Below are 26,617 nucleotides of genomic sequence, written 5' to 3' on the forward strand. Positions count from 1 at the left end.
ACGCAATACACCAGGCTGATTTTAGAGGCAATATGCTTCGGATCCTTGTCGTGCGACATGTAATCAGTCAGGCTGCTGGCGTGTCTGAGTGGAGTGGGTACCTGGATTGCTCCTTGAGAATGACGGCATCACAGGCACGTAATTATCCAATTATTTATTTGTTCGGAAATAAAATTTTGCATCAAATCGTCGTCTGATTTATAAACTTCTGAATCACTGTGCTGAGTTTGACATTGCCACCTGCTGCCTACTAGGAATATTTAAGCGCGAAGTGTGATCCATACATAGTGCGGCCCACAATCACATTCGCCCCCACCGCCCGCCCTGGCCTCGCGATATCGCCAACCAACTTCTCACTTCTTCGCTCGCCAACGCCCGCAAGACAACCCTCTCTACAATCTCGCAAACACATCGCTTGTCTGTATCGCCACTTCGCACCTGCAAGAACCGCATCTATACGTATCCGAGCCTTGCCCTTGCTCCCAATCAACGTCCTCTGAAGTCTCCGCATGCTTAGTGGTCCGCGGCCTGGTCCGTCAACACGCCACGCAACAACGAACAGAAGTTAACGCCGGACCTCTTTGCTACCTCGCCACTTTTTGCCGCCTCGCCACCTTTTGACAGGGCTAGGCCCTCAAAACTTCATCAAACGCATCATCAGTCCGCAACCGATGCCTTTCGGAGGCTTCGCCCTGGACTCCGTCTTCCCCGACTTTCACCACTTCCCTCACGCCTTCGACCATCCACGCCCGCTGTTCGGCACGCATCAAGTAGTGCCGCCGGCCACCGCCAGGCCACCCATTCGTCGACGCCGACGCAGACCTTGCACCCGCGACGACGACGACCTCGCGGCGCTGGTGCACGGAACTATGGCTCACGCAGAACCCAGCTTGTTCGTGCCGCTCAGCGACGACGACGACGATGACCTGGTCGAGATTGTCTCTGCGCGGCCCAGCCGGGCCTCGACGGCCAGCAATGCCGCCACCCACGCGCCCACACCCCTCGCCCTTCCACAACCCGCCCGGCCCTCGACAACGACTTCTGGCAGGACTAGGAGGCGGCATGCCGAGCCTCACCCGCCTCCCCCACCTCAAGTGTCACGGCAGGACGATACGGTGATTGACCTCACGGAGGAACCAGACTCGCCAGTCCAGGTGCGCCCACCGCAGAGAAGTAACAACTCTACTACCAGCCAGGCACCCGCTGATGCCGTACGGCTGCCACCGATGCGTTTGCATCGCCATCCTCGCCGCACAAACTCTCAGCGCCTCACACCGCCGCGGCTGTCCCGCAGCGAGAGCATCATGCTTGGCTCGGAACCTAGCTTCATCGATCTGACCGGCGACGACGACAACACCAACAACAGCAGAAGCAACAACAACACTAACACCAGCACCAACGAGTCGCCACGCCGCAGCCATCGGAACCACCAGCCTCCCATCATCTTCCACCCGGACGGCCCGGGCGGCAACAGCCACGACCACCTCGTCGACTTTGAGTTCCTGAACCGGCGGCACGCATTCGGCTACAGTATCGCGGCCACCTTTGCTAGGGGCTTTGGCCGATCGTTCGCTGACATATTCTCCTCGGACATGCTCAACGGAGCCTCCGCGTCGAACTTGGCGGCAAACGTGTTCCCGCGGGCACAGCGGGTGCCTCCGCGGCAGCCCACCCCACCCCGCGCGAAGCAGCCCCTGCCGCCGGCCAAGCCGGGCTTTACGCGGGAGACCGTAGCCGCCGCCGAGGACGGCGAGGACCGGTCCCCCGCCACCGCTGCTGCCGATGGCCACGTCGTCGTCTGCCCGTCCTGCGACGAGGAGCTCGCCTACGACCCGACCGAGGGCGTGGTGCAGACCGCTACGGGTGCCAAGAAGCGGAAGCGCGCTCCCGGCGATCACCACTTCTGGGCCGTCAAGACTTGTGGGCATGTAAGTATCTCTCCCGTCGTCCTGGTCACTGTCCACCTCCAGCTGCATATTTGCTCACTCTTTTCTGTGTAGGTCTACTGCTCGGACTGCTTCGAGAACCGCCGCCCGACCAAGACGACGGCGCACGACGGCGTGGCGTTCCGCGATGCGTCGGGCAAGCTCTCGCGGCACATTCCGGCCAACGAGTTGCGCTGTGCTGTCGAAGGGTGCGGATCCAAGGTGGCGAACAAGACGGAGTGGGTGGGCATCTTCTTGTAGAAGGCCTCCCGTGGAATTTGCTGGACTGGCGGCATTCTTACGAAGTTCTTTACGATTCGCATTTTCACGTTTCAACTGCACGTATGGGCGTTGGTAGCGAACACGGCTGCTATTTTTTTCTTGAATTGATAGGACACATGAAGCATAGATATACGGCAAGGGGACCAGGGACGGGCGTTTGAAGCTTCTTAGAGGCGTTCAGTTATGAAAGCGTTTTCTTTATATACTCTTCCCGACATGATTGCCCTTTACCCAGGTATATACAAACAGGCGCTCTATTTCTCTTTTTTATAAATCATCATCATCATTCGTCCTTTTTTCCTTTGATAAAAACGCCGTACATTCTTTTTGCTGTTCTTAAACGCTAATCGTGCGGAAGATGGAAAACTCCTCACCCGTGGCGACCAGGCTGCCCGGGATCTGCGGGTGCCAGTGCAGTTCCTTGACGCCTTTGAGGTAGTGCACGAAGAGCAGCTGCGGTGGGACGTCCTTGACGCCGGCCGTGTCCTTGCTCTCCTCGTCGTCCAGCTCGACGGCCAGGTCCCACAGCGTGACGGTGTTGTCGGCCGCGGCGACGGCCATGATGGAGTCGTCCGTCGGGTGCCACTCCACGCTCGTCACCTGCTCCTTGTGGAAGTCGAAGCTGGCCACCGGCTGCGGCTTGCCGGTCCCGCCGGTCTTCCACTGGCGCAGGTCCCACACGCCCCAGGTGCCGTCGTCGGCGCCGGTGCTGAGCAGGTGGGAGGTCTGCCGCGACCACGACATGACGTTGACGTCGTAGTCGGAGATCTTGACCGTCAACGCGGGGCTGCGCGTCTTGGAGCGGACGTCCCAGACGCGCACGGTGCCGTCGGAGGAGCACGAGGCGAAGACGGACTGCTCCGACGGCGACCACTGGATGTCCTCGACGCTGGAGGTGTGGCCAGCGAAAGGGCGAGAATCGGTGACCCAGCCGCCGCCGTCGGTTCGCGTCGTCTGGTAGACGAGGCCGTTGTTGTCGCCGGTCAGCAGCTTGCCGTTGGGGTGGTGCGGCGACCAGTCGAGCGCGTAGCCCTCGGCCTTGTGCGCGCGGATGGTGGACACGGGCTTGTTCTGCGCGGGGGTCACCACGGCGCCCGGGTTATCGAAGGAGGCCAGGTGCGGCGTGACGTCATGGATGAAGACGTCAGTCGACTCGGTCATAGTGGCCGTCAGAGTGGTGGGCGGCCGGCTGGGGTCGTCGGAGGGAACCTGGTGCGTGCGGATGCGGTTGGTGGTGGAGGTCAGCGGGATGCTCTTGGACTCGAGGATCGGCTCGGCGTCCTCGTCGTCGTCGTCGTCCGAATCGGACTCGGCGTCGGGGTCCTTGTTCATCCGCGACAGGCCGGAGAATTTGATCACCAGGAGCTGGTTGTCGTTGGCCTTTTTGTAGTCGGCCTGCGTCCCAGTCACCGTGTACATGGTAGCCGGATACGCCTTGCGGTTGTCGCCCAGCCCGTCCCGAACGATGTCGAACGACAGGCACGGCCACGGCGTCGTCAGGTTGTGCAGCATCTCGTAGGTGGTCGGGTCGGGTGTTAGCACCTGGCCGGGCTCGAGCTTGTGGCGGCCGACGATGAAGGTGCCTTGGTCGACTTCCATGGCGGCGGCGGCTGCGGGAGGTTAGCAGAACTTCGCGGCGTGATGTAGGAAGGGGGCTGGGAATGTACCCTCTTCAGCTTCGCGCTCGGCATCGGGCCGGCCGTCCACGCCGGCCTCGATAATCTCGTCTTCGCTCTCAAATTCGTCCTCGAACTCGTCCTCGAAGTCGCCCATTTCCTTGTCGTCAATGTCCATCTTCTCCGGACGGTCACCGCCCTTGAGAGGGGTGCCGTCATGCCCGACTTCGGCTGCACGCTTCGACATGGTGGGAATATAGGTATATGGTTGTGCAGTGCAGAGAATTGATCAAGGTCAGGGAGTAGCGGTTCTAAATTTCGGTGGTGGTTTTCTTATCAGTTTATCAGACATTTTCTTGCCCCGCCATCGAAAAGTTTTGCTGCTGGGCAAGATTCAAAAAGGCGTCTCCCCACTAACCTGTGGCTGCTGTGGCTCACGAGTGGCGGTGCGGTTTCCCTGTCTTTCATACTTCAAATTTAATCTAGGAATAGAAAAATACCATCTGTAACGCGCAGGCGTCGCGGCTATAGCTACATGTCAACTGAGTACCGCTCGTGCCACAGGGTTCGTGGCATTCCAATCTTTTGCTAGTTGGCACAGATGGTAAGGGGGGTGAGAACACTACAATGCGCTGTGAATGATCAGCCTGGTCAGGCATCATCAACTGAGAACATATCAAGCGAAAAAGATACTAATAGGTTCACCAATACCAAACCGAGAATATTCTAGCTAAATCTAATCCCAGGAAGCTCTAAAAACACATACAGCAGCCATCATAACCTCCGGCCTTGCTGACCTGCCCGTCGAGCTTCTCAAGATGATCATCGAGCATCTCCCGCTGGCCCCGGTTACCTGCCTGGGGTTGACTTGCAAGAGATTACGCGTACCCGAGCTTCGGGAGTGGGAAAGGCGTCTCCCAGAAGGTTTTGTGCCGCTTGGCCCTATTGGACCAGCCTTTTCTGAGCGGTATAAACGGCTGCAGGAGCTGGTGCTGCCCGATGAGGCGGAGAAGCTGGTGGAGGATTATGAGACGCTGAACCTACGCACTATATTCGACGACCGCAAGTTGAGCATTGCCACTCTAGGGAGAATATATGACGGCAAGGGAAAGGAGGGCGAAACATGACTGGTAGAAGCGCTCACCCCGCGCTTCATCCGGGCCTTGGACTTTGTTGCTGGTGCGACGTCATCATCGTTTGAATTTCTCCTCGGCATCGTAGTCTTGAGGGAGATCGTTGAGTCGCGCCCATTCCATAACCCTAGCGACCATGGGGACGAAAGAGGGCCAGCACGCGCTCAACCAGGCCATTGAAACCATTACGCTGTACCTCGATCCGCGACGACCAATCCGAAATACCGGGGGATCGTATGCCTCACGGGCCCGCGACGCACTTGTATCTCGATGGGTGGATGGTTTAGAGCCGCTGGTACCAGTTTTTGCAAAGCAGCACATCATGAAGCACTTTGATGCGATAAAGCGGCCGCTATGATGCTGAGGGGTGACCAGTCTAATCGCGCGCGCGGGCTCGTGTTGTTCACCGCGATCCTGCAACGTACCAAGAGGCTTTGCATGGCTGAGGACGAACTTGCTCCTATCCGGAGTACCACGCTCTAGGTCATCACAGCGCCGCACCGAATAAACGTACCTATTTCTTTGTCTGGGCGGCCGGAAGCCTGGAGCTTCCTGGAGGCGTGGTCGCAGCTTCTCAGGCCTGACGACGCTCAGCTGGCACGTCGGGCCTTCGAACTGGCCATCAGTACAGAGCTCCCGCTCATGAGGCACAATCAAGTACCGACGCCCAGCGTCAGCGCTGTATTGCAAAGGCTAGCGGAGTACCTCCCAAAGGACCATGTGAGGGATGATTTGCGACGAACCGAAGAGGGCATAGCGCTAAAACTGTCAAAAAGAACCCAACCAATCTGTCGAATGAAGGCCAGGAAATGCGTGGTGTTCGCGTTGCCTTTGCGGAGATTCACGATGCTATGCCTCGCGTCTGATAAAGTGAGTGCTTCCCGGGCGTGCGCGGAGCTTGCATCCGGCCTGCCCGAAAGCTTCGACTGGTCGTCAATTTCTACCCAAGGTTTTGCCCTGCGCTACGGGCAGCTTTTCACGGCGGCCCTGGCGCGTCGCGTATGGCAGAAACCGCAGGAGATACTGCGAATAGATGAGGCGGTCGAGTACCTCTAGGGCAGCCTCGAAAGTCTTGCGCCTCAACTGGACGCCCAGGATGCGCAAACTGCCTTTGAGGAGGCCCGGGAGTTCCTTTGTTCGTTGGGTACCCTGGATTGGCGGCGGGATGATTTGCCAAACAGTAAAGCCCCGTCTGCGTCAGCCTCGCACTGGGTGCAGCGCAGGATCTCTGCGGAGGCCAGTATGCGCCCGTATCCGGTCAAGGATAGATACCACCACCCAGATGGCTACCGAGCCGCTTTGATGGAGATTGCAGCCCTCGCCAACTGCGCTACCCGAGATCCAAACCACGTGACGGAGTTGGCCGAGGTGGTGCTTGCTACATTGCTTGCTATACTGGCAGTCTGGTTAAGTGCTGAACTGTTAAGGCTTGTGTCTTTTGAAGGGAGGTGGTGCCTTAGGTGGTGCCTTACCATTCTAGGCATGGGTGCGCCAAAAGTTGAGTAGGACTAGATCAAGATCGAACGACGGATATTTAAAAGTACATTAGTCTCTCTGCAAGTCACGGAGTCCAAAGAGAAGCATCGCCAGTTACGTTGCAAACACAAGAAAGGCGGGCCAACTTGCAAGCGGAAAGTCTGATTCAGGGGCATGTCGACGCAGTTTGCCTCTATTACAAAACGATGGTCTGTCGTCGCTTCTCCGGATTCTCGGCGTGGATGACGTCTTCGTGACATGGCAGACTCCCCAACACAGAGACACTCGAACAGGCACAAAAGCCTGTCGCAGTATCAGGGCCTTTGACTATCCCGAGACACTCAACAATTGTCATGTGCTTTTTGGATCAGTGGGCTGGGTGATGGACTTTCCCACAATTTGTGGTTCGGCATAGTTTACGCATCAAAGACGCATAGGTGCGTCACTATTTGGTCAAGACTCTCAAACCTTGCCCTCTGGTCAAGCCTTGAAGAAGAGGCAATGCGGCGATTTATTTCGGCATGCATTCTAGCTGAGTCAATATGACGAGATTAGCGAATCGCAGTCTTACATATAGCATCGAACGTGGGTTTGTGGTAGTGAGACGGTCGTCACCCTTCAATCCATCCATGATTTCCGGACACAATTTCCTTCAACTTTGATCATCCAAGTCTACATTCTTCTTACATGTCCTTTTGATTAGCCATGCAGTCCGCTCTTCACAAGGTTGTGGGCCCCGAGGAAGTCCAGCCCCAGAACCTCAGCGGCCGCGTGGCCGTCGTCACCGGCGGCGCCCTCGGCATCGGCTACGAGGTCAGCGCTGCCCTGGCCCAGGCCGGCTGCAAGGTCGTCATGGTCAACCGCAAGTAAGACCAGGGCGACGCGGCCATCGAGGAGATCAAGCGACAGACCAAGGGCGGCGCCGATATTGACTGGAAGGAGTGCGACCTCGGCAACCTGGCCGAGGTTCGATCCGTCTTTGGCGGCCTGCGCGAGTCCCTCGAGCGGCTCGACTACCTCGTGCTGTCCGCAGGCATCAACGCGAACCAGTACGCACTGGACCACGACGGCATCGAGCGCATCTTCGCAGTCAACTACCTCGGCCAGTACTACGCGGTCAACCAGCTCTGGGCGACACTTCGGAAGACGAGCCTGATGCCGGGGGTGACGAGCCCGCGCGTGGTCGCCGTGTCGAGCGCCATGCACCAGCACGCGCCGTCCGACGTCAAGTTTTCGTCCCTCGAGGACATCAACAACCCAGAGCTAGGCCCTGCCGATCTTTACGGACGGTCCAAGCTGGCTCAGATTCTCTTTCTCCGATTCGGACTGGTCGAGCGTGTCATCAAGCCCACCAGCGATTCGATCTACCCTCTGGCAGTCCACCCAGGCACCGTAAGCCCCCCCCCCCCCCCGATGCCCGCTGGCATGAAAGATTTTTCTTGCTGACAACACTACTAGGTGAACACGGCCATGCAGGAGCAGTGGAAGGACGCGTATCCCGGCATCACCGGGCAGCTCATCTCTGCCGCCGTGAAGACGGTCGGCCGCGACCCGGAGCAGGGCTCGTACAGCACCCTCTGGGCGCTCACCGCTCCCGAGGTCGAGGAGGAGAACCAGAACGGCGCGTACTTTTCGGATCCCGGCAAGCGCGGCAGAGAGAGTTCGCAGGCGTCCGACGAGCGTCTGGGCGCGCAGCTGTGGGAGCTGGGCGAGAAGCTGGTCAAGGAGAAGCTGGGAGACGACGCGCTGGAAGATTGGAGGAACGCGGGGGTCGCTTAGGAGTCAAAGTAAGCCATGTAGTGCATGGGAATGTTTAGTGGCGTGGTAGTGAATGCGACGAATAAGTCGCTACTCACACTCTGTCTGGGCAACGTCGTGCATCCAGCAGGCTTGTCACTGTGATGCTGCAGGCTTGCCACCCACGCGCATCTTTTTCTCCTAGCTAGATGAAGATTCTAATCACTCATGCTCTAAAATGCATTGCAAAACATCCTCGTATATTGAATATTGATGTAGCAATGGTGTGTCCTTAGTCGTTGTGGTCGTAACGAATGAGAACGCTCGCATTGCATGGCTTCCATATTCGAGTCGTTCAGAGTACATCAGCCGAGTTAAACATTCCAGTTGTGAGGTTGTTGATGCATCATTTGTTACGTCAATGACACAGTCTTGACGCGGCGCCAGATCTCCATAAATTTATATCTGCAGGCACACGCAACGTGGGCATGTTGCCCTTGCACCTCGCTTTTCTCTATCAGAAATATAGGCTAATCTTCGCAACTGCATCTTATTCATTCACTCCTTGCAAAGTTGTCATGTCGAACGGAAAAAACGTCATCCTGGCCGTCGCCGGCGCCGGCGCACTTGGCACCGCACTCTACGCCACGCAGACGCAGGGCTCAAGCCGATCCCCGAACAAGGCACGCGACAAGAAAAACATGGGACTCGAAGGGGCAGGCATAGCTGGCACCGGGGCGGCTGGCGGGAACGAGAGGGCCATCGACCCGAGTCGCGATAAACCGGTCAAAACGACGGCACCGCCGGAGAAGCTCCCCTCGGGGGGGGGGGGGGGGTCGGAGGTGGCGCGGGCGCGGGCGGGATGGGCGCGCGAACGGTTGACGTGACCAATAAGAGGCCGCCATGGTAGCCCTTTCTCGAAATACGATCAAGAGATTGCATTGCACCGCCGTCGCGAGATCGCGGTGTCGCGGCCATGGGGCAGCTTGGGGGGGGGCGGGGGGGCAGGCTTTGGGATACTGGGATATTGGAGGGTGCAGTGGTCTACCAGGAGCTTTCTTCGAGGAGGCCAATTGACGAACTGTCGAGGGATGTAAACTGCTATTTGAATACCGGTGATGGAGGGGCGGAAGGACTGCAACTGCAATACTTACATTGAGAACGGGCATGTGGACCAGCTACCAAGAAGCTACAGCTACCAAGAAACTATCTGCTTGAAAAGTCTTGAGTTAGTGTGACATGAGGCGGCAAACAGAGAGGAATATCTGTTTAGATGGAGCAACATGGCCGAGCTTAGGTATATATATATATATATATATTTTCTTTTTCAGAAAATGCATTAGTTTTACCCGCCTTAGCATATGTGGCCGATTAATGTAACAGGTTGATGAGTCGTCCAGTAATAGGATCCCCCGCGCTGAAACGGGCAAGCATAGCTCAAGGCTGTTATGTATTGCTTGCTTGAATTGTGAGAGATGTATGAGTATGAAATGCCAGATCAGAGCAGGGAAACAGGCTCGGTACTCTGACCAGGCGTGCTTTGCTGCGGCACGAGATCAACATGCAATTCCCCCACAGTGTCCTCGCCTCTGGGGCTCAGCAGGCTGACGACGGAGACAACTATGGACTGATCGCTAAAGTAGTCGAGTTTCGGCGGTTCAATGCCAAAGGTCGAGGTAGACTCCTTTCCGACAAGGTTGTTAGTGCTCCGTCTACAGAATGGGAGGTAGCAGGACCGACGGACTGAGTCTGATAGAAACACGCTGCCATAGCCAGGTACGTCAACACGCGTGTACTGTGCCGCTGTCAGTGTGATGCTCAAGACGGGAAGGGCAGTGGTCTCAGACTGACAGATTGGGGAGCTGGGACTGTGCATGGTTTGGCTGTTTTGTTGAAGCGCAACTGCCGACGGAAAGAAGACACGAAGGAGTGGTAGAGCTGGTACAAAAAGCACATGACGTGCAAAGGGGACGCTGTAAAGAGGTTGCTACCGAGGAGGGCCAGTCAAGCAATGGCTCGTTTCTCAAGCAAAAGGAGGGAGGCTGGAGCAACTCTGGCAACAAAATACTTTTACCCGTAGTTGCGGGACAGATCGTATAAATGCTTTCCAGGAAAAATACGCCAAACAGGGTGCATCGTATCGAGTTTTCGAAAAAAGTCCCAAACAGTGTGTCTATTACCAACAATTAAGCATGCAAGCCAACGATGCCAGACCAATTCGGAATCACCCCACGCGCGGGCTGACTGCCCACGTTGTGGCTGGGGCGTTGGCGTTAGTACCAGAAACGTGCTGAACCGCTAATAATCAATATCGCGCGGGCGTGGCTTCTATCCTGCATTGCCCATGACTGACGGATGGGGTTTCTCCACGAACTGGCGCCAGTCGGACGAGAAAGCGTCCTGCAGTCTGCAGCCCTCCACGGAAGTCACCAACATAGATTGTGCGACAAGGCGGACCAGGCGGACAAAATTCCCCGCCATAGAGCCCGGGTGGCAGGGTGCTATTTCCGTGCATGGAGTTCTTGGAGCGCTGATGTCATGGATGATGAGATGTGTTGCCGCGGATGAGGTACGGACATGGTGCGCTTTCATAATCGTGGGCCGCAAGGGAGGCTCCAAATAGACTTGGAGAGAATACTGTCATGGTGCATAGATCGTGGAAATGAATATTTAGCATCATAGAGTAGATAGATGATAAACTTGATGATTACACTGGAGATGGCACTTTTCTCGAGCAATCGTCGCCCCTTGGACAAGCATGCAAGGTAAGTTGCGAAGTTGGGGCAAAAGAGTGGATGGCTGGACTTAGTTCTTTGTCCGGCTGAGAGCAAGGATCGGCTTCCCCGGCGCCTTCTTCAGCGACCCCGCAAGCCAGACGTGCGTCACGTTGTCCGGGTCCGCGATGACGGCCATGTCAACCAGCGGGTCCGACGTCACGGCGATGAAGTCGGCGTCGTACCCCGGCGCCAGCAGCCCGCTCCTCGGCGCCTGCGGGCCGAGCACCTCGGGCGCCGTCGCCGTCGCCGCCTCGATCGCCTGCAGAGGCGTCATCCCGCCCACCGTCACCGCCAGCTCCAGCTCCCTGCCGTTGTGTCCGTGGCTCAGCGGTGTCCCGCGCTTGCTGATCCCATAATCGGAGCCGCTCGCGATCCGCACCCCGGCCGCCACCGCCGCCCGGTACGACTCCGCGTGTCGGACAGCGACGCCCTGCAGCTTCTCGTACGCGCGCGCCGACCACGACTCTGCCGTGGCTAGGCCGTCCTCCACGATGGCCCGCGTGGGCACCAGGATCGTGCCGCGCTCCTTCATCAGCGCGATCGCCTCGTCGTCTAGGTACACGCCGTGCTCGACGGTGGTGACGCCGTTGCGCACGGCGGCCAGGATGCCGGGCTTGCCGTGGGCGTGCGCGGCCACGGCGCGGCGCGCGCGCGTCGCCTCGTCCACCATGGCGCGCACCTCCTCGTCCGAGAACTGCTGGTGGCGCGGGTCGTCCCGGTCGCTGGAGACGCCGCCGCTGGTGCAGATCTTGATGCAGCGCGCGCCGCGGCGGAGTTGCTGGCGGACGGCCTTGACGCACTCGGGGACGCCGTCGGCGACGACGAGGGGCAGGCCGCGGCAGCCGAGCTCGCGAAAGTGCGCCTCGGGCATGTGGTGATGGTCGACGTGGCCGCCGGTGCAGGAGATGGCGGCGCAGACGGAGTAGATGGTGGGACCGAGGAGGCGGCCGGCGGCGATCTCGGCGGCGAGCTCGGCGCCCCACCCGGCGGTCTCGCGGACGCTGGTGAAGCCGGCGTTGAGCGTGGCGGCGACGTCGTGGGCGGCGCGGGTGCCGGAGAGGAACGGGTGCGGGTCGGCCATGCCGGCCATGCTCTGCTCCAGGTGGCCGAGGTAGTGCACGTGGCAGTCCCAGAGGCCGGGGAGCAGCACGGGCACGGAGACGGTGCGCTCGGGGGGGGCGACCAGGGAGGCGGGGAGGTCGGACAGCGGGCCGGCGTAGTCGATCTTGCCAGAGGAGTAGACGAGGATAGCGTCTTTGATGGGGTCACCGCGACCGGGGATCAGCAAGGCTGTTTTGACAGCTGATGGAGCACCATCTGGGCGTGAAGCGGCTGCGTCGCACATGTTTGAGCTGTTGTATTGTTTCCTCGTTGGTGTCTATCGATCTTGCGGAGAAGTTTGGCATGGAAGTCCGATGTAGACGGTTTTATACAGCGACGTTAACGTCCATCCATGCTACGAAAAGCAACAGCGTTGATCATCCAATGTCAACGACTTATGGAGAGAGGAACGCCACAATATCGAAAGTACTTCAACTCGAGCACAGAATCGCGGGGTACCGCCTGTGCAACACGGTTTGTGGCTCTCGGTTCACGGCTCACGGAGCCATGGCGGACTCCGCTGCGGGGAAATCTGTTGATGGGCCGATTCGAGAGGCAGGGCAAGGGTGTCGGAGACGGGAAGTTGACAGGACCCGTGATTGACCCCGGGGATAGCCTACCGGCCCGAAACCGCCTTCTTTCTTACGGATGTCACTCACAGCCACTTGTTATCTGTGAACGACATTCTTCCGGACGGATGGGCACAGCCAACCCAGAAATCATCACTCAACAGCGAGCTGATTGGCCCTTGTTTCTTACCCCAGGTTCTTCAGGGCACCCCACACCATCTACAGTGCTTATTTTTAGTGCGTTCAACGGTCTTCCCCGTAGGGCTTAGGCTTGGGTCATGAACTGCCTAAATAGGCAGGTTTCTGCGCCGCCCTACAATCGGGAGTTTTATTCGCCTGTGTTAAGACTTCGGATGGTCTACCGCTTGAAAACGAAGACACACGAAATACACGAAAGTACTGCGACAATCTCGGGCTGATTAGTCGCCAGCCACCGACAAGTAATTACCACTCACAGAAAGAATGAAAGGCGCCAAGACTCCATGCTCGGTCACGGCCTCACTCCGAGTCTTTGATTCATGCCCCGCCAAACACCATCAGACTGCTAATCGCAACCATTCCGAACCCCTGCTTACGCAGCATTTCTCGGGCGCGATGTGACGGAAACTCGGCAACGATCATGGCGCTGATGCGCTCCGGCGCGATGCCCGCCTTGCACAGCAGACGCAGTATTGCGCAGAGCGTCTTGCCACTCGCTAGCGCATCGTCCACCACCACCACGGACCGACACCCCCGCAGAGCATCACGATCCGCCTCTATCCTCTTGCCGTCGCCACCCAGGTCGCTTGACGAGATGTGCGACGACGACTTGGCGACGGACAGCATGGGCGGGGGCAGCTTGCAGGCCTCGCGCATCAGCACCAGCGGTATATCGACGCTCGCGGCAAGCGGCGACGCGAACAGAAAGCCGCCGGCCTCGCAGCAGGCGACGGCGTCGATGCTGGACCAGTCGCCGGGGAAGTGGCCTTGGAGAAGGGAGGTGCACAGTGACAGGCCACCGGGCTGCTGGGCGATGCCTAGGACGTGGCGGAACTGGATTCCAGGGCGTGGGAAGTTGGGAACGATGCGCACCATGTCTTCCAGTCGTTGCAGATCATGGGACAGGTAGCGAAGAAGAAAGTTGTCTGCAAAGTTGTGCACTGCCTCGTCTCCGGCCTTTTCGTTGTGGAAGTGCAGGCTGGGAGCCCACTCGCTTTTATCGCCGGCATCTTCAGAAATGTCCTTGGTCTCGCCTGCAAGACATCTCCGTGTGCGTCGTGTCTCGTTGCTTGCCGTTACGCGAACCTCGATCAGCCGAACATCAGGGATCAAGGGTGACAGGTTGGCGATCGGGTCCTCGTCTCTCATGCCTGTGATGATGAGAACGTCCACTTCCGCTACGTCGTAGACCACTTGCAAGAAATGATCTGCCATTAGTCCAGGTCTTATATGTAGTTGGTCGTTGAAAAACTTTGTCAGCGCTGACCGATGTTCTTCCTTGTACACCCGGTCGCGAAGCAGTCGACCTAGGTTTGCTCCCGTAGCCGCGGCGTACTCTGCTTTGGCTACGTCGCTAATACAAACTGAACGCACTTGAAGATTGGCGTTGCCTCTATCTATGTGATTCGCGAGTGCTGAAGTCCAGACTTGAGCACAGTAGTCTTTGCCAACGCCATGTTGGCCGGTGACGAGGATGATGAGCCGCTGCCTTGGCCGTGGGCAGATAATGGGACATGCATAAGCCAGAACATGCTGTGGATCATACCTTTGCTTCAAGCAAGCCAGACGATGTAAATTCGGCCCGAATGAGCGCACGGCCAGTGGTATATCCCTCGGATCTGGTCCGAGATCCGCACCGTAGGCTCCGGTACCCAAGGGGAGCAGTTTGTATGCAGCGTCGTAGACCCAATCTACCGCGGCTCGCTCGCTCGCCGACGCGTCTTGGTCTCGAAACCAGACACCAGTGATAACACATGCAAATGTCCAATCTCGACAGCCAAAGGCAGTGGCATGGGCAGCTACGTCGGCCACGGCCCCGCCAGCATGCAGTAGGTGCAGGTAGCAGAGCGATGAGGGGCGACACTTGAGAGCCGCAAGCAGAGACTCTGTTACGTTCGCTTGGCCGATGCTGTTCAAGAATATGCATCGCTTGAATGAGGAAGTCTTTTTCCCACCGGGTCCACCATGGATGCTGGAAAGGTACATCTCCGTCTCGTACAAGCCGATGGCATCGACCGTGTTGCTGCAGTCCTCAGGCCCAAGAAGCGCGCACACGCTCGGCGGCGCACTGCTAGTGGTAGCTATAGCCTCAGAGCACTCTGACATGCTTACGGAGACATGTGTGAGCCCTTCGGAATCGCAGTAGAGAAAGACGTCTGTGGAACTGGCGCGCGGGAGCTTGACGGCCAGGGAATCTATGCCCGTGAGCCTTTGCCGGGTCTCGGAACGGGTCCGCAGCGGCGCGATCCATTGTCGGATCGAGTAGTTGACGGCCGGGAAAGCCTTGAGCACAACAGCAACTACGATGCCAAAGTTGGTACCCGCGCCTTTCAACGCCCATAGCAGATCCTCTTCATTCTCCGGCCGGACAGCATCGCTGGGCTGGAATCGCGCTGGTACCTCGCCGACAACCATGATGCGGCCCGAGCCAACGCAGACCACGACAGCCCCGACGACGGCGTCGCAGGCGAGCCCGTGCAGCCGCGACAGGTGACCGATGCCGCCCTGCAGCCACAGCCCTGCTCCCACGCTGGGCCGCGACCCGAGAGGCACAGTCAGACCGACGGCCAAGGCTTCTCGGACAATGTCCTCGCTCCTGCAACCCGCTCCGGCAACGACAAAGCCCGAGCCGGACGGTGCGTCGGGGTACTCGACAAGGTCGACGGTATTGAATGCGGCCATGTCCATGGAGACGACGTTGGGCTGCACGCAGTGGCCGCCGTGACCGCCGCCGACAACCGAGAGGCTGATGTGGTTCGTGAGGGACCAGTACACGCACTTTTGAACATGCGATAGCTCCGTTGGCCGGACCACGAAAGCAGTCTGGTGGCGGCGTGCTTGGCGATTCTTGACGTGATCCACGCTGCCCAGCGGAACATGGGTCGCCAAGTCGGCGAAGGCGGTTGCGTGTCTGGAGAAAGTCATCATGACAGTCGGAGCGCTGAAGCATAGATGTCCCGCGCTCGCGTTGTCGCGAACACACAAAGTGCGGCAAATATGCCGCCACTCAAGCCGGACAGTCTCCCCGGAGTCGCCCTCCTGGTGAGTGAAGCCGGCAACGAAAGGTGCGAAGCAGTCCAGGACCTCGTCTCGATCCGGTACGGAAACGACTTCGGAGGGGGAGCAGGCCATGTGACGGCAGAGCAGCCCTTGGACGTGCAGACTTCTGCTTCGGTGGAAGACTATGACCATGGCGTCGTGTCGCTCGACTAGCATGCCCAGAGCGTGCTGGATAAACTGTCGTTTAGGTTTCATGCCATACATGCTGTGGCAGAATAGGATGACGTCGTACTTGTCATGATGGCCGGACTCAGCAGGGCCAGCGGTAAACGGCCTGACGTGGATCCATGGTGAGCTCTGGAGGCGTGGAAATGGCGGCTGATGCTGTGAACCGGCCCGGAGCCAGTCTTTCAGCGTTGAAGAAAACATGGCGTTGGGCTCGAATGCCGCATACTCCCCGACCCTCTCTCTCAGGTTCTCGGGGAGCTGCCCTAGGACGCTCCGCGGTCCCGGTCCGATTTCCAGCACCGAAATCTGGATCCGGGATCTGAGGGTAGATTGCAGTAGCCTTGATAGCTGGGGGATGATGAAGGACCCGTACGATGAGTCTTGCTCATGAGAGAGGATGGCAAAGCCTGACGCATATCGTTCTTCGGACAATGGCTCCCGCACGGTTAGCGGTGTCGCCGAGGAAGCGCTGGCCTGCAACGCCGCCTTCAGCTCGTCCAGAGTTGCCATCTCGGTCATTCAGGTCAAAACGATTATTTAAATGTGTGTGAGAGGAAAAACCCCGCGGCAATACCAGCTTGCATTTATAGCCTTGTGCAGAGCAAAGCCCCGACGGTCGGCGTGCTGCATAAACTGAAGAAGCAGTGTAACTCACTGCGACAGCATCCATCACCCATGTACCTTTCTTTCCAATGCAATGTGCCGGATTCCACTTGAATTGAGGAGCGTTGCATGGCATACTGTCGGCTCCCGGCCCGAGTTTCTCAGTTTCTTTACTTTTCTTGAAAAGAAAAATCCCTTTCCTACAAAATTGTTTTCGTTACCCTTGTTTCTTATAATGCTGCTTCTCCGCCCTGACGCGTATACGCCCTTCTTTGTTCAATAACTTTGCCACGACACCAGACTAACGACCCCCGATATACTCATTCTGCAAGCCGAGACCCAGCTGCCTATTCACTTCCTCAATAAATCGTCCGCAGTCAGGGCAAACGGGCCTGCTCACGAGAATTGTAGCTTTAGGACTTGCCACCGGAGGCATAACCTGCGTAAGTTCTTCCGCGTCTGACTCCAAAACGACATGATTCTCCACAAAGTATGCCACAAGCTGTTTTTCGGCATGGCAAGCGTTGTACTGCTCTTGAACCCCTTGATCTTTCGTCGCGTCTGCTGAAAGGCGATAGCCAATGGCCGATGCGAGCTGCATTACATGCGCGGTCCAGTCAAGACCTTTAACAAGCGTGTTTCGGGTACTGTCTTTCCAGCCACTCATCGCGTCGACTGGTGAGAAAGGGCACGGTGCTTCCCACATGTAAACCAGGCGAGCAACCGTCTTCCACATGTTTGGGACTGGAAACTCTTTTACAAGTGACACTGAACACCGCTCCAAGTTGTTTTTGAATCTCAGCTCTCCTCTCTCGTAGTTGAGAGCCATTTCGTTGCACAGAGCGTTTTTGTCTGTTCCCTCGAGCATGTCGACTATTTGCCGCCGCTCCGCCGATCGCTGGTGCGGCTTGTAGCCCTTATTCGGGGTCTTTTCAAAGAGGTGTTCAACGCGAGCAAAGCGTTCATCGTCAGTTTCCTGGGATGCTTGGGCAAGGTCAATGGCTCGCCGCCCACTATTGTCCACTATATTTGTCTGGGCTCCTGCTTCGAGCAAGAGAAACGCATTTCGAATTCTGCCCCAGAGAGCAGCTTCCATCAAAGGGGTTCTCCCTTCTCGGTTCGTTGCGTCGACGTCACACCCGTGTGCCAAGAGGAGCTTCACCACAACATGCGAAGACTCGCAAGCAGCCAAATGAAGGGCGGTACTTCCATCACGATCCATACCATTCAAAAACAAGGCTACCTCGGGAGAGTCTCTCAAATACGTTTCCAGCCAGATTTTGTCACCATTGACGAGGCGCGACACTGCGTATGTAATTTCGAGACAGGAGGTGGTCTCGTCGGGATACGAACCAAAATGTTCCTTTAGTCGGCGAAAGCCTTCATCCTCATTGCCAATGACATGGATTCGCTCCCCTTCAGTCCAACGCTTCCGTTCCGGTGTTGACGCTCTGCGTGGGCTGCTGCCAGTCGAGCTTTCAAGATCCTTTATAGTGTGACCCTCCCGCAGGTACCAACCACGGACTTTGTCGATGCGAAACCCGACTGCGCTGGTTGATTTATCAAAAGGAAATGAAAGCTGGTATATTCCACCTATGTCACCATGCCCACAGTCAGAGCGTCTGTTGCATTTAGAATAAATCTCGGGTCCAAAATGGTGACTGTGCTTGTGATTGCAGTAAGGACATGAAACAATGACTGTTTCGGCATTCCAATGCAAAACGTTGGCTGGAATGTGAACACTCATCCTGTTGTGCCTGCGGTGAAGTGTAAAAGGCAAAAGTAGTAGAACAAACAGCGATCGGTCTCAGCTTTTGGTACTTTGGTACAGTCGTACGATGGTCGACTCTTGCTGCTGGGGACTTGGGAAAGATACTTTCATAGCAGTGCACTGGTGGCTGGCCATATATTACATAGAATTATCTTTTTAGCGCATCCTGGGCCGTCACAGCCGTGGAATACTCGCACACGCTCCCTTGCTGTCCCCATAATTGCAGCTGCCATCAGCTCAAATCTGTGCAAGATCTTCTTCCTTATTAGTCGTCATGCTCTCTATTCACTGCCGTCCGCTAAAAGCAAGCACAGCACGTCAAGGCCAAGCTGAAAATGTGGTCTCGCCGAGGTGATCGCAGCAGTAATTTGAAGATGGTTCAAAGGAACGGGTTTATGATGTCATCAGAATTCTGATAATGACAATGATTGTGCCCTCGGAGATGACGCGAGGTAGGGAAACGAGACTTTGGCGGGAAAAGGTGCCTCGTCCTTTCGTTTAAGATGCTAATCATTTCTACCTCGATTTCTTTCCTCGGTTTCACCGTAGCATCCTCTATCTCTCTCACAGACAGCATTACCAGGTATCAATCGCTCCATAGTCGAATGTACCAAGTTTCCAAGTTGACTGAGTACTGGCGCCGACTTGTTTAGGCAGTTTTTGCGCTTGCTACTAGGGGCCTTGCTGCCGAGCGAAGTGAAACCTATCTATACTAGCGCGAGTAGTCACAAAAAGAAGTTCTCACATAGTTAACGCTGATACTTGTTTGACGGCTGGTGTTGATCCGGACCAGTCGCTGGGGAAGTGGTGTCAGAGAATGTGGTTAGGTATATTATCTGTTCAATGGTATCTGAATAGTGAGATCTCCTGGATTTTTCTGGTTTAAAAATATGTAGGTATTTTGCGCTTTGAAAATGAAATTGTAACTGCGTTTCCATTGAGATGGTGTTGCTCAGACAACTAGTTACGTGCTGCATCAATACTGGCAAGTACAATGCAAAATGCGACATCACCGTATGAAAGACGAAAAAAAAAAAAAAAAAAAGCACTGCTTCATCCAAATCTGTTGAAGTCAGCAGACACGGACAAAAAACGCACCAGTGACTCCAGCCACACCCGCCCTAGTAGAACCGCCGCCACAAAACTATTTGCTGCAGGAGCCTTTTCGGCTGATTTTTTGAATCAACGCGTCCTTTTCCTTGAAGCTGTCAGTGTACTTTGCCAAGTCGTCCGCGCTCAGGGCTCTCCGAGCGGCCGAGGCCTTGGATAACCCTTCCTGCCGGGACAGCCTGCCCTCGCCGCCGAGGCCGGACCCGAGGATGAGGCCGAGAATGGCAAAGGGCGCCGAGTCCTTGTCGGCGACAATGTCGGCAATGGTGGTGGCCACGGTACCAACCTCGGTGACGAGGACGGCGATGCGCGCCACGGCCGTGGCGCTGCCGACGAGCGGGCCGACGGCCTCGCCGACAAAGGGCAGGGCCATGAGGACGTAGGTGATGATGCTGAGGATGAGGTTGCGCTTCTTGTCGGCGTTGGCCTTTTCGCCAATGCCCTTGATGGTCTTCATGCTGTCAACTGACTCGGATAGCTGCAGGACGGGCAGCGAGTACCCGACCACGGCGTCCATGACGTCGGCACGGTCCTGCGTGTCGTCGTAGATGCCGAGCCCGACGGTAGCGTAGGTGCTGGTGAGGGTATCCTTTAGCGCCGCGATGTTGGGCATGATGTTGCTGAGCATCTCCTTGGGATTGCCAACCTTGATCTTGTCGTCGGCGGCCTTGACGGGCACGTTCATGCGCCGGCGGAAAATCTTGGAGCACGGCGGAGAGATGCCGGAGCCGCGTCCGGGACGGCCCTGTGTGGCCTCGTTTACATTGGTCCGGCAATCGTAGTCCTTATCCCGGTTGCCGATCGCGATCCAGTCCTTGTCAATGCCGAGCTTTTCGGACGCCGCCTTGTAGAAGCCGTCTTCGTCGGATAGCTTGTACTCGACGGTAAAGGTGGACTCCTCCTCCCAATAGTGCGGCATACCTCTGCAAGGACCCGATCCGACTCTCCTTCCCACCTTCCATGTGCATGTAAAGAATTCATTGCCGTCTCCCTTGCCAAACGCCATAAATGAGTCGAGCTTGGGGTCAATGTTCTCTTTGACCCAGGTTGCATAGTGGCCGAATTGCTCGTCGTAGCCTTTATTGTTCTTGCCAAACAGCTCGAAACTCTCATCAATCATGCCGGAGAGCGCTTTTAGGGTGTAAAGACTGGCACACTTTTTCTTCATGCCATCAATGCCGTGGGCGATGCTCTGAAGACTTCCGGGGCTGTCATTGCAGGCGGTGTCGCCATCAAAGTCCCAGTCCCAGTCGTCATCATCTGGGTCGTAGGTGCCATCGTCTCCGGAGTTGTCCTCGTCTCCAGTAAAGGATTCTAGATCGATGGCCCAGTCCGAAAAGCCACGGAAATTCTGTTGCTTGATCCAGTCGATACGGTCAGTTTTCATGTCCCCGTCCATGTACGCAACCCAGTCAACGGCACCGGGTTCGCCGTACATGGCAATATTCGAGCCCGAGTCCTTGTCAACAAAACTTTGTACAACTGAGTAGTTTTGCTGCTTGCCAATAATTTCACCGATTTCGGCATTGGAAATGTAGCCTCCCGTCCCGGTGCACCGGCCCTCGTATGCCTGGGAATGGCCCCTGGCACCGAGAAAGGTGCAAAACGGACCGGAACAGTGCTCATCTTTCATGCGGAAACTTCTTCCGTAGCTGCTCACACCCACCAAGACCTGGTTGGAGTGAACACCGGCTTTTGTAAGCATCGCAAGTGCGTTGATGGTTTCCGTCTTGTTGACGTGCGACCGTAAACAGTTGCCGCCGTCGCAGCCTGGAACAGCCCATTTATTGCCCACATCTAGTGTGCCGGTTAGTAAAAGAGAGAGAGAAATGACCGGGCTCATAGCACTTACCCCATTGTCCGTGCAAGTCATACGTCATGTAGACAAAGTAGTCCACGTAACGTGCAATGTCCTTGACGGGATACTGTTTCAGATACCAAAACGAGGCAGGAAGAGCTATGGAGAGTGTTTTGCTCGAAGGCAGTCTCGAGCGAAGAAGTGAAAGAAATCCTAGGTAGTTGTCACCTTCATCAGGACTACCTGGCTCAATATCTGGGATGTCTGGTGCCTGTTGAGAGCGGTCAGCAAAGATGGCTCAACTTAATTGGTCATTCAACTTAACGCCCGGATACTCCCAATCAAAGTCTAGACCGTCAATCTGGTTCTAAAATCAGGTCAGCATGTACCTTTCTTTTCTTCGTTCTCTTTCGAAAAGGAATTACTCACCTTGTCAAGAAAGCCAATCAGGTTGTTGACAAATGTTCCTCTATTGGCGGGATTGGTGGCTTGTCGAAACCGCTGAAACGTAGCTTGATCAGTGGAAAATGCCCAACCGCCAAACGACAAGACCTTTTTCGGTCCTTTGAGCCCTTTGAACCTCTCAAACTGCCCATTGACCGTCCCGAGCTCCACGTCAAAGTTCGCCGTCACGCCAGCAAATGCAAAATGGATCAAGGTATACTTGTCCGTCGGGATATTCGACGCATCCATGTGAAGACATTTTCTCTCCACGTTAAAAGCTTCAAAATAGCCCAGCTTTTCAAACGAGGACGGGCCCTGGCCGTTGTTGACGATATCCATGCCGCAGTTGGAAATGCAGCTGCTCTTCCCCGGCTGCGTTGTGCCAGGGCCGCCATTGTCGGCGGGCGTCTTCGTGCAAAACTCGGCCGTGGTCCCGCAAAAGCCCCATACATCGCAGCATGCATTAAGTGGGCATGGATTCAAGCCTGCAAAGTCGGTTCCGTCTGTCGGCTTCTTGGTGCCGGGGACCTGCGGACCGCACGTTGTACCCGCGACAGGTGCGGGCATGGGGGGATTGCCCTTGCTGACGCAGATTCTCTGTCCGAGCTGGAGTGAGCCACAGCCCGCCCAACCCCACGTCTTCTTGTTGAAAGTCTCGAGGTCGTCTTTAGAAACTCCGAATGCGTCCGAAATGGCCCAGCAGCCGTCGTTGGCGGCCACAGGATAGACGTGGCACGTGCCATCAGGATCAGGCTGTGGACGCATGTCGGGCAGATCGCCTGGGCCGCAGCAGTAATACTGCTTGGGCTTGAGAGTAGAGCAAAAGTCGGACCTCGTGTTGTATTTTGTGATGTCGTTGCCCGAGATACCACATCGATCAGCCAAGGAGGCACAGCTATCTCCCTGCTTGACCTGCTCAGTGCGACAATTGCCCCTTGCCAGGAGCGTGTGGCTACGACGAGCGTTCACGGTAGAGTTCGTAGAGCTGGAGCTGAAAGAGGTCATATTTGAGTTTTTGATGGAAGCGACCAGGACTCCCATGTCGACGCTGGCTGCAGGGCTCGAGCCGTTGATACACTGGCCATTTGCCCACGCTCGCACCGCATCCTGTGGCACAGAGATATCCGGAAAGCCGGCTGCATACACTCCAAAGGTCTTGGCAGCATCTTCCTCGCTACACACCTGCAGTGATGCCGGCTGGCCATTGATATACTCGCGGTGAAACATGTCAAGCAGATGCAGCGCCGAGTCCCGCACAACTTGCGCACCAGAGTACATGCCCACCACCGCGGTCAAGTGCTTGGCAAACAAAATAGATTCACCACACGTAGAGGCTTGACGGAGAAAGGTAGACAGCTCATTGGTTGCATGCTGTACGTCGTTGGAGTTTGGAGCAGCTCCAACTCCAGCATGATTTGACTGCCCCCCAAGACCTGGTTCTGCCGACATATTCTCCGTCTTTGCGTCGCACGATGGCGACTCTGCGACGTCAACTCCATCAGAGTGCGCTTCTTGAGGCGTCGGTAGATTTGAGCCGGCATCTTGCGCACCCGTGACGGTGCACCCTTGGATTGTGATGACGGTGTGAGGATCATCAATGAGCCTCTGCACATTGAGACGAAAGAGGATCGTCTGATTACACGACGAAAGCTCCTTAACTCTGTGGATGTGTGTCCAGTTGGAGGCGCTGGAGCCGGCACGACTGCACAGCTCGGGACAGTCATCGGCATACTGGCCATTGTAGCTGTTTGTCACGGCGAAGCTGGGACGGATGAGAGAAAGACTGAGGCTGACCCAAACAGGCCAATGTAAAAGTTGGTTGTACATGCCTGAGCATAGAACGAGGGCCCAATTCTGATGACAAGAGTTCAAGATTCTCCAAGAGCGGGAAAAAGCGGGCGAGATATTTACATACAACGACGCAGTTTCTGGCCTCACAAAGCTGCATTGGATATTATCCGCATCTGCGGCGGCTTCTCTTTGACTTGCCGAAGCTTGCTGAGCGAGACCGCAAGCGGCGATATATCCCAATCGAAGACGCCTGCATATTTTTTTTCAATGAAACTGCAACACGTCATGCAATGCATGGTAGTCGCAGCTCTATATTGCCCGGACCGGTCCGTGCACTAACTAACTGAATGAGCAAGTTTCTATTTTGAGGTGAACTAGAGGTCAATAATCCTGTAAGTGGTATGTAAGTGACAAAATCTCAGAGGCCAACGTCGCGGAACGCTTAGTACTGGGCAGGTGTGACTTGACACTTGCTGTTTTCTTCGGTTTCTCGTCATTGTCAGAAATCTCGGCCTTTGCCGGAACAGAAAGCCATCCGACAAACTTTTACTTTGTCTTGTCTTGTCTTGTCTTGTCCTTCCCTTCAACCGAGCTGTGCATTCTCATTTGGCCAAAAATGGGGGCACAATTCGGCAGCCTTGCGTTTCTCAAGGGCGGCGAGTTCTTCATGGACTCGGCCAACATTGTTGACCTCTACTACCCGAATGTCTCCAAAGCATTTACAAAGCCCGTGTCGACTGCTTCCGTCCATATACACGGCTTTGACTGGATGCAAGCCTTCCCCGGCAAGCCTTTCGAGGGCGATGGCCACGGCGTGCATCTTGCGGTGGCCCAGGAGATGATGATGAATGAATCTGTTGTGCAGCACAGTAGCACCGTCCTGACCTCCTTGACCTTTAGCACCCCGGAGGCGTTGATGGTCAACGGCTACCCTGCGCCCATGCACGACTCGTGGCACATTTGTCGCCACATCTTCATCTCAACAACGCCGTCGGTCAAGAAAGCCGCGGACAATGGCAAAGGCTGCGACAGCCTCCCCGACAAGTGTCTGTCGGATTTGAAAGACAGCTTAACGAGGTCCTGGGGCACTGCCAGCAATGAGACAATGTGCTCAAAGCTCTTGTACGATCCCATTCCGGCCAGCTGTCGAGACTCTTTCGGATTTGCACGTCAAGATATGCTAGGTATCTCAAGATTGCCCGCGATGCATACGCACAGACGCAGCTGACTCTTTGGTTTCAGATTTTGACAGGACTGTTCTCATGGACAAGACTTTGGGCTTGCTCCACACCAGCGCCAACCAGCAGAAGGATAGCTGGCGTATCGGCACCGGCTATCACAGCCCGGGCGATGCCGGCCCATTCGCAACTGCCGCCGAGAGAACATATTTGGTAGCGACGGTTTGGGGCTACAGCGCAACGGCAGATCCAAAGTCCATCAAACTCCCGGAAGTGTCATTCGCATGTCTCTCATCCGGCAAAGCCTACGTTCCGTCGTCGCAACCTCCTCCTTCCACGTCCACAACGACGACGACCACCTTCACCACCACCACGCCAACTGGCACGCCCACACAGACGGCTATCCAAAGTGATGCTGCTTACTACGACGACTTTACCAATGGCATGGTACAGTGGACCGTGTATGACGGATCATACATCGTCGACTCCAACGCGCTCACGGCGGCCAGCTCGGGCGGCGGCAAAGTGCTTTTGCACAGCAGCTATGCCGACTTCAGCTTTGAGACGGACCTCACTCTCCCCTCTGGATCCGGCGACGTTGGCTTCCTCTTCCGCATCTCCAATCCTGGCAAGGGCCCCGACACGTACGACGGGTACTACGCCGGGGTCAGCACCAGCGGCAGCGTCATGATTACCAAAATGGCCGGCAGCTGGCACGGGCTCGGCACGGGCACAACGAACTGGCAGGCCGACAAGGTGCACCGCCTCAAGGTGCGTGCCGTCGGTCCGGCGCTGAGCTTTTTCGTCGACGACATGCGCGTGCCCAAGCTGAGCGTCCAGGATGACGCCTTCCGCGCTGGTATGGACGGGTTCCGCGTCAACGGCGTCTCGGCCAAGTTTGACAATGTGCAGATCCTGCCTCTGCGCTTTGTCGATGACTTTTCAAGTAGGAACACCAATCAGTGGACCGTTTACGATGGGTCGTTTGACGCCAAGTACGCTGTAGCTATCGCCAACGGTTCCGACGCGTGCAAGGCGCTCATCAGTGACCAGCTCTTCTCTGACTTTTCGTACGAGTCCGACTTGAGCCTCGGCAGCGGTGGCGGGAACGCGGGTCTCATGTTTCGCGCCTCGAGCCCTCACGCTGGAGCGGATGGATACTACGGCTACTATGCAGGCATCGGCGACGGCTTCGCCGTTGTTGGCCGCTCGGATAATAGCTGGAATGAGCTGCAGCGGGTGACTCTACCCGGATTCGATGCTAAACAGAGGCATCGGATCAAAGTGCAGGCAAAGGGCTCTCAAATTTCTTTCTTTGTAGACGATTTATTGGTTCCCAAGATACAGATTCACGATACGATCTACCACAGCGGCCGAAATGGTGTCCGGACATACCAGATTATGGGGGTTTTTGACAATATCGAGATATACACCATGTAGATAAACTGTTAGTAGTTTAGCTATTGATCCTCTGCTATTAGCTCCGCACTATTTAATTTGTGAGATGCAGGTAAGGAAGCTCGAACTGTTGAAGTATTATGCGGGCTTTCCAGGCCGAGACTCGGTCCATATGCCAGCCACATGCTTGACCAGCAAAGTTCCCTACGCATGTGCTGCATTTCCTTCATGCACCGAGCCATTTTTGTCACGCCGGCAATATATGTGTCATGATAACGCGACAATGTAACTCGGTAAAGAAGAGTGTTGATTAAAGAAAGCCATATACATATGCCGGACGGCTCCGGACGGCTCGGGACGGCCTAAAGAAGAACACGTCCGTACAATAGGGTAAATTCAAGCCTGTCCTGCGGGTTTGGTTCATCTCTTGCTGAACAGGATCATGCATTTTGGTCCTGTAGCGCTTCATATGTCCAGAAGCA

At 56.2% G+C, this 26,617-nt stretch overlaps 8 protein-coding genes across 8 annotated transcripts; 3 read left to right on the plus strand and 5 right to left on the minus strand.

Moving 5' to 3' along the window:
- Positions 1-671: 671 nt before the first annotated feature.
- Positions 672-2,186, plus strand: ISF_08990 (hypothetical protein; the record flags this gene model as incomplete). Its single annotated transcript, XM_018852593.1, has 2 exons — positions 672-1,928; positions 2,001-2,186. 2 exons carry the CDS (start codon positions 672-674, stop codon positions 2,184-2,186), a joined length of 1,443 nt encoding a protein of 480 aa, XP_018700221.1.
- A 357-nt stretch (positions 2,187-2,543) lies between these two features.
- Positions 2,544-4,070, minus strand: ISF_08991 (WD40/YVTN repeat-like-containing domain protein; the record flags this gene model as incomplete). Its single annotated transcript, XM_018852594.1, has 2 exons — positions 2,544-3,817; positions 3,875-4,070. 2 exons carry the CDS (start codon positions 4,068-4,070, stop codon positions 2,544-2,546), a joined length of 1,470 nt encoding a protein of 489 aa, XP_018700222.1.
- A 3,067-nt stretch (positions 4,071-7,137) lies between these two features.
- Positions 7,138-8,211, plus strand: ISF_08992 (short chain dehydrogenase/reductase family protein; the record flags this gene model as incomplete). Its single annotated transcript, XM_018852595.1, has 3 exons — positions 7,138-7,245; positions 7,309-7,824; positions 7,891-8,211. 3 exons carry the CDS (start codon positions 7,138-7,140, stop codon positions 8,209-8,211), a joined length of 945 nt encoding a protein of 314 aa, XP_018700223.1.
- Positions 8,212-9,667: 1,456 nt separating this feature from the next.
- ISF_08993 (hypothetical protein) lies at positions 9,668-10,045 on the minus strand (the record flags this gene model as incomplete). The annotated part of the gene is made up of 1 exon (XM_018852596.1): positions 9,668-10,045. The coding sequence occupies one exon, from the start codon at positions 10,043-10,045 to the stop codon at positions 9,668-9,670; it is 378 nt and encodes a 125-aa protein (XP_018700224.1).
- A 929-nt stretch (positions 10,046-10,974) lies between these two features.
- Positions 10,975-12,291, minus strand: ISF_08994 (Amidohydrolase 1; the record flags this gene model as incomplete). Its single annotated transcript, XM_018852597.1, has 1 exon — positions 10,975-12,291. One exon carries the CDS (start codon positions 12,289-12,291, stop codon positions 10,975-10,977), a length of 1,317 nt encoding a protein of 438 aa, XP_018700225.1.
- An 841-nt stretch (positions 12,292-13,132) lies between these two features.
- On the minus strand, positions 13,133-16,552 carry ISF_08995 (phosphoribosyl transferase; the record flags this gene model as incomplete). The annotated part of the gene is made up of 1 exon (XM_018852598.1): positions 13,133-16,552. The coding sequence occupies one exon, from the start codon at positions 16,550-16,552 to the stop codon at positions 13,133-13,135; it is 3,420 nt and encodes a 1,139-aa protein (XP_018700226.1).
- Positions 16,553-19,560: 3,008 nt separating this feature from the next.
- On the minus strand, positions 19,561-23,595 carry ISF_08996 (chitinase 18-8; the record flags this gene model as incomplete). Its single annotated transcript, XM_018852599.1, has 3 exons — positions 19,561-21,323; positions 21,379-21,595; positions 21,754-23,595. 3 exons carry the CDS (start codon positions 23,593-23,595, stop codon positions 19,561-19,563), a joined length of 3,822 nt encoding a protein of 1,273 aa, XP_018700227.1.
- A 580-nt stretch (positions 23,596-24,175) lies between these two features.
- Positions 24,176-26,177, plus strand: ISF_08997 (hypothetical protein; the record flags this gene model as incomplete). The annotated part of the gene is made up of 2 exons (XM_018852600.1): positions 24,176-24,605; positions 24,802-26,177. The coding sequence occupies 2 exons, from the start codon at positions 24,176-24,178 to the stop codon at positions 26,175-26,177; spliced, it is 1,806 nt and encodes a 601-aa protein (XP_018700228.1).
- Positions 26,178-26,617: the final 440 nt, after the last annotated feature.

The sequence above is a fragment of the Cordyceps fumosorosea genome, assembly GCF_001636725.1.
Source record: "Cordyceps fumosorosea ARSEF 2679 chromosome Unknown scaffold_39, whole genome shotgun sequence".
Classification (NCBI taxonomy): domain Eukaryota; kingdom Fungi; phylum Ascomycota; class Sordariomycetes; order Hypocreales; family Cordycipitaceae; genus Cordyceps; species Cordyceps fumosorosea.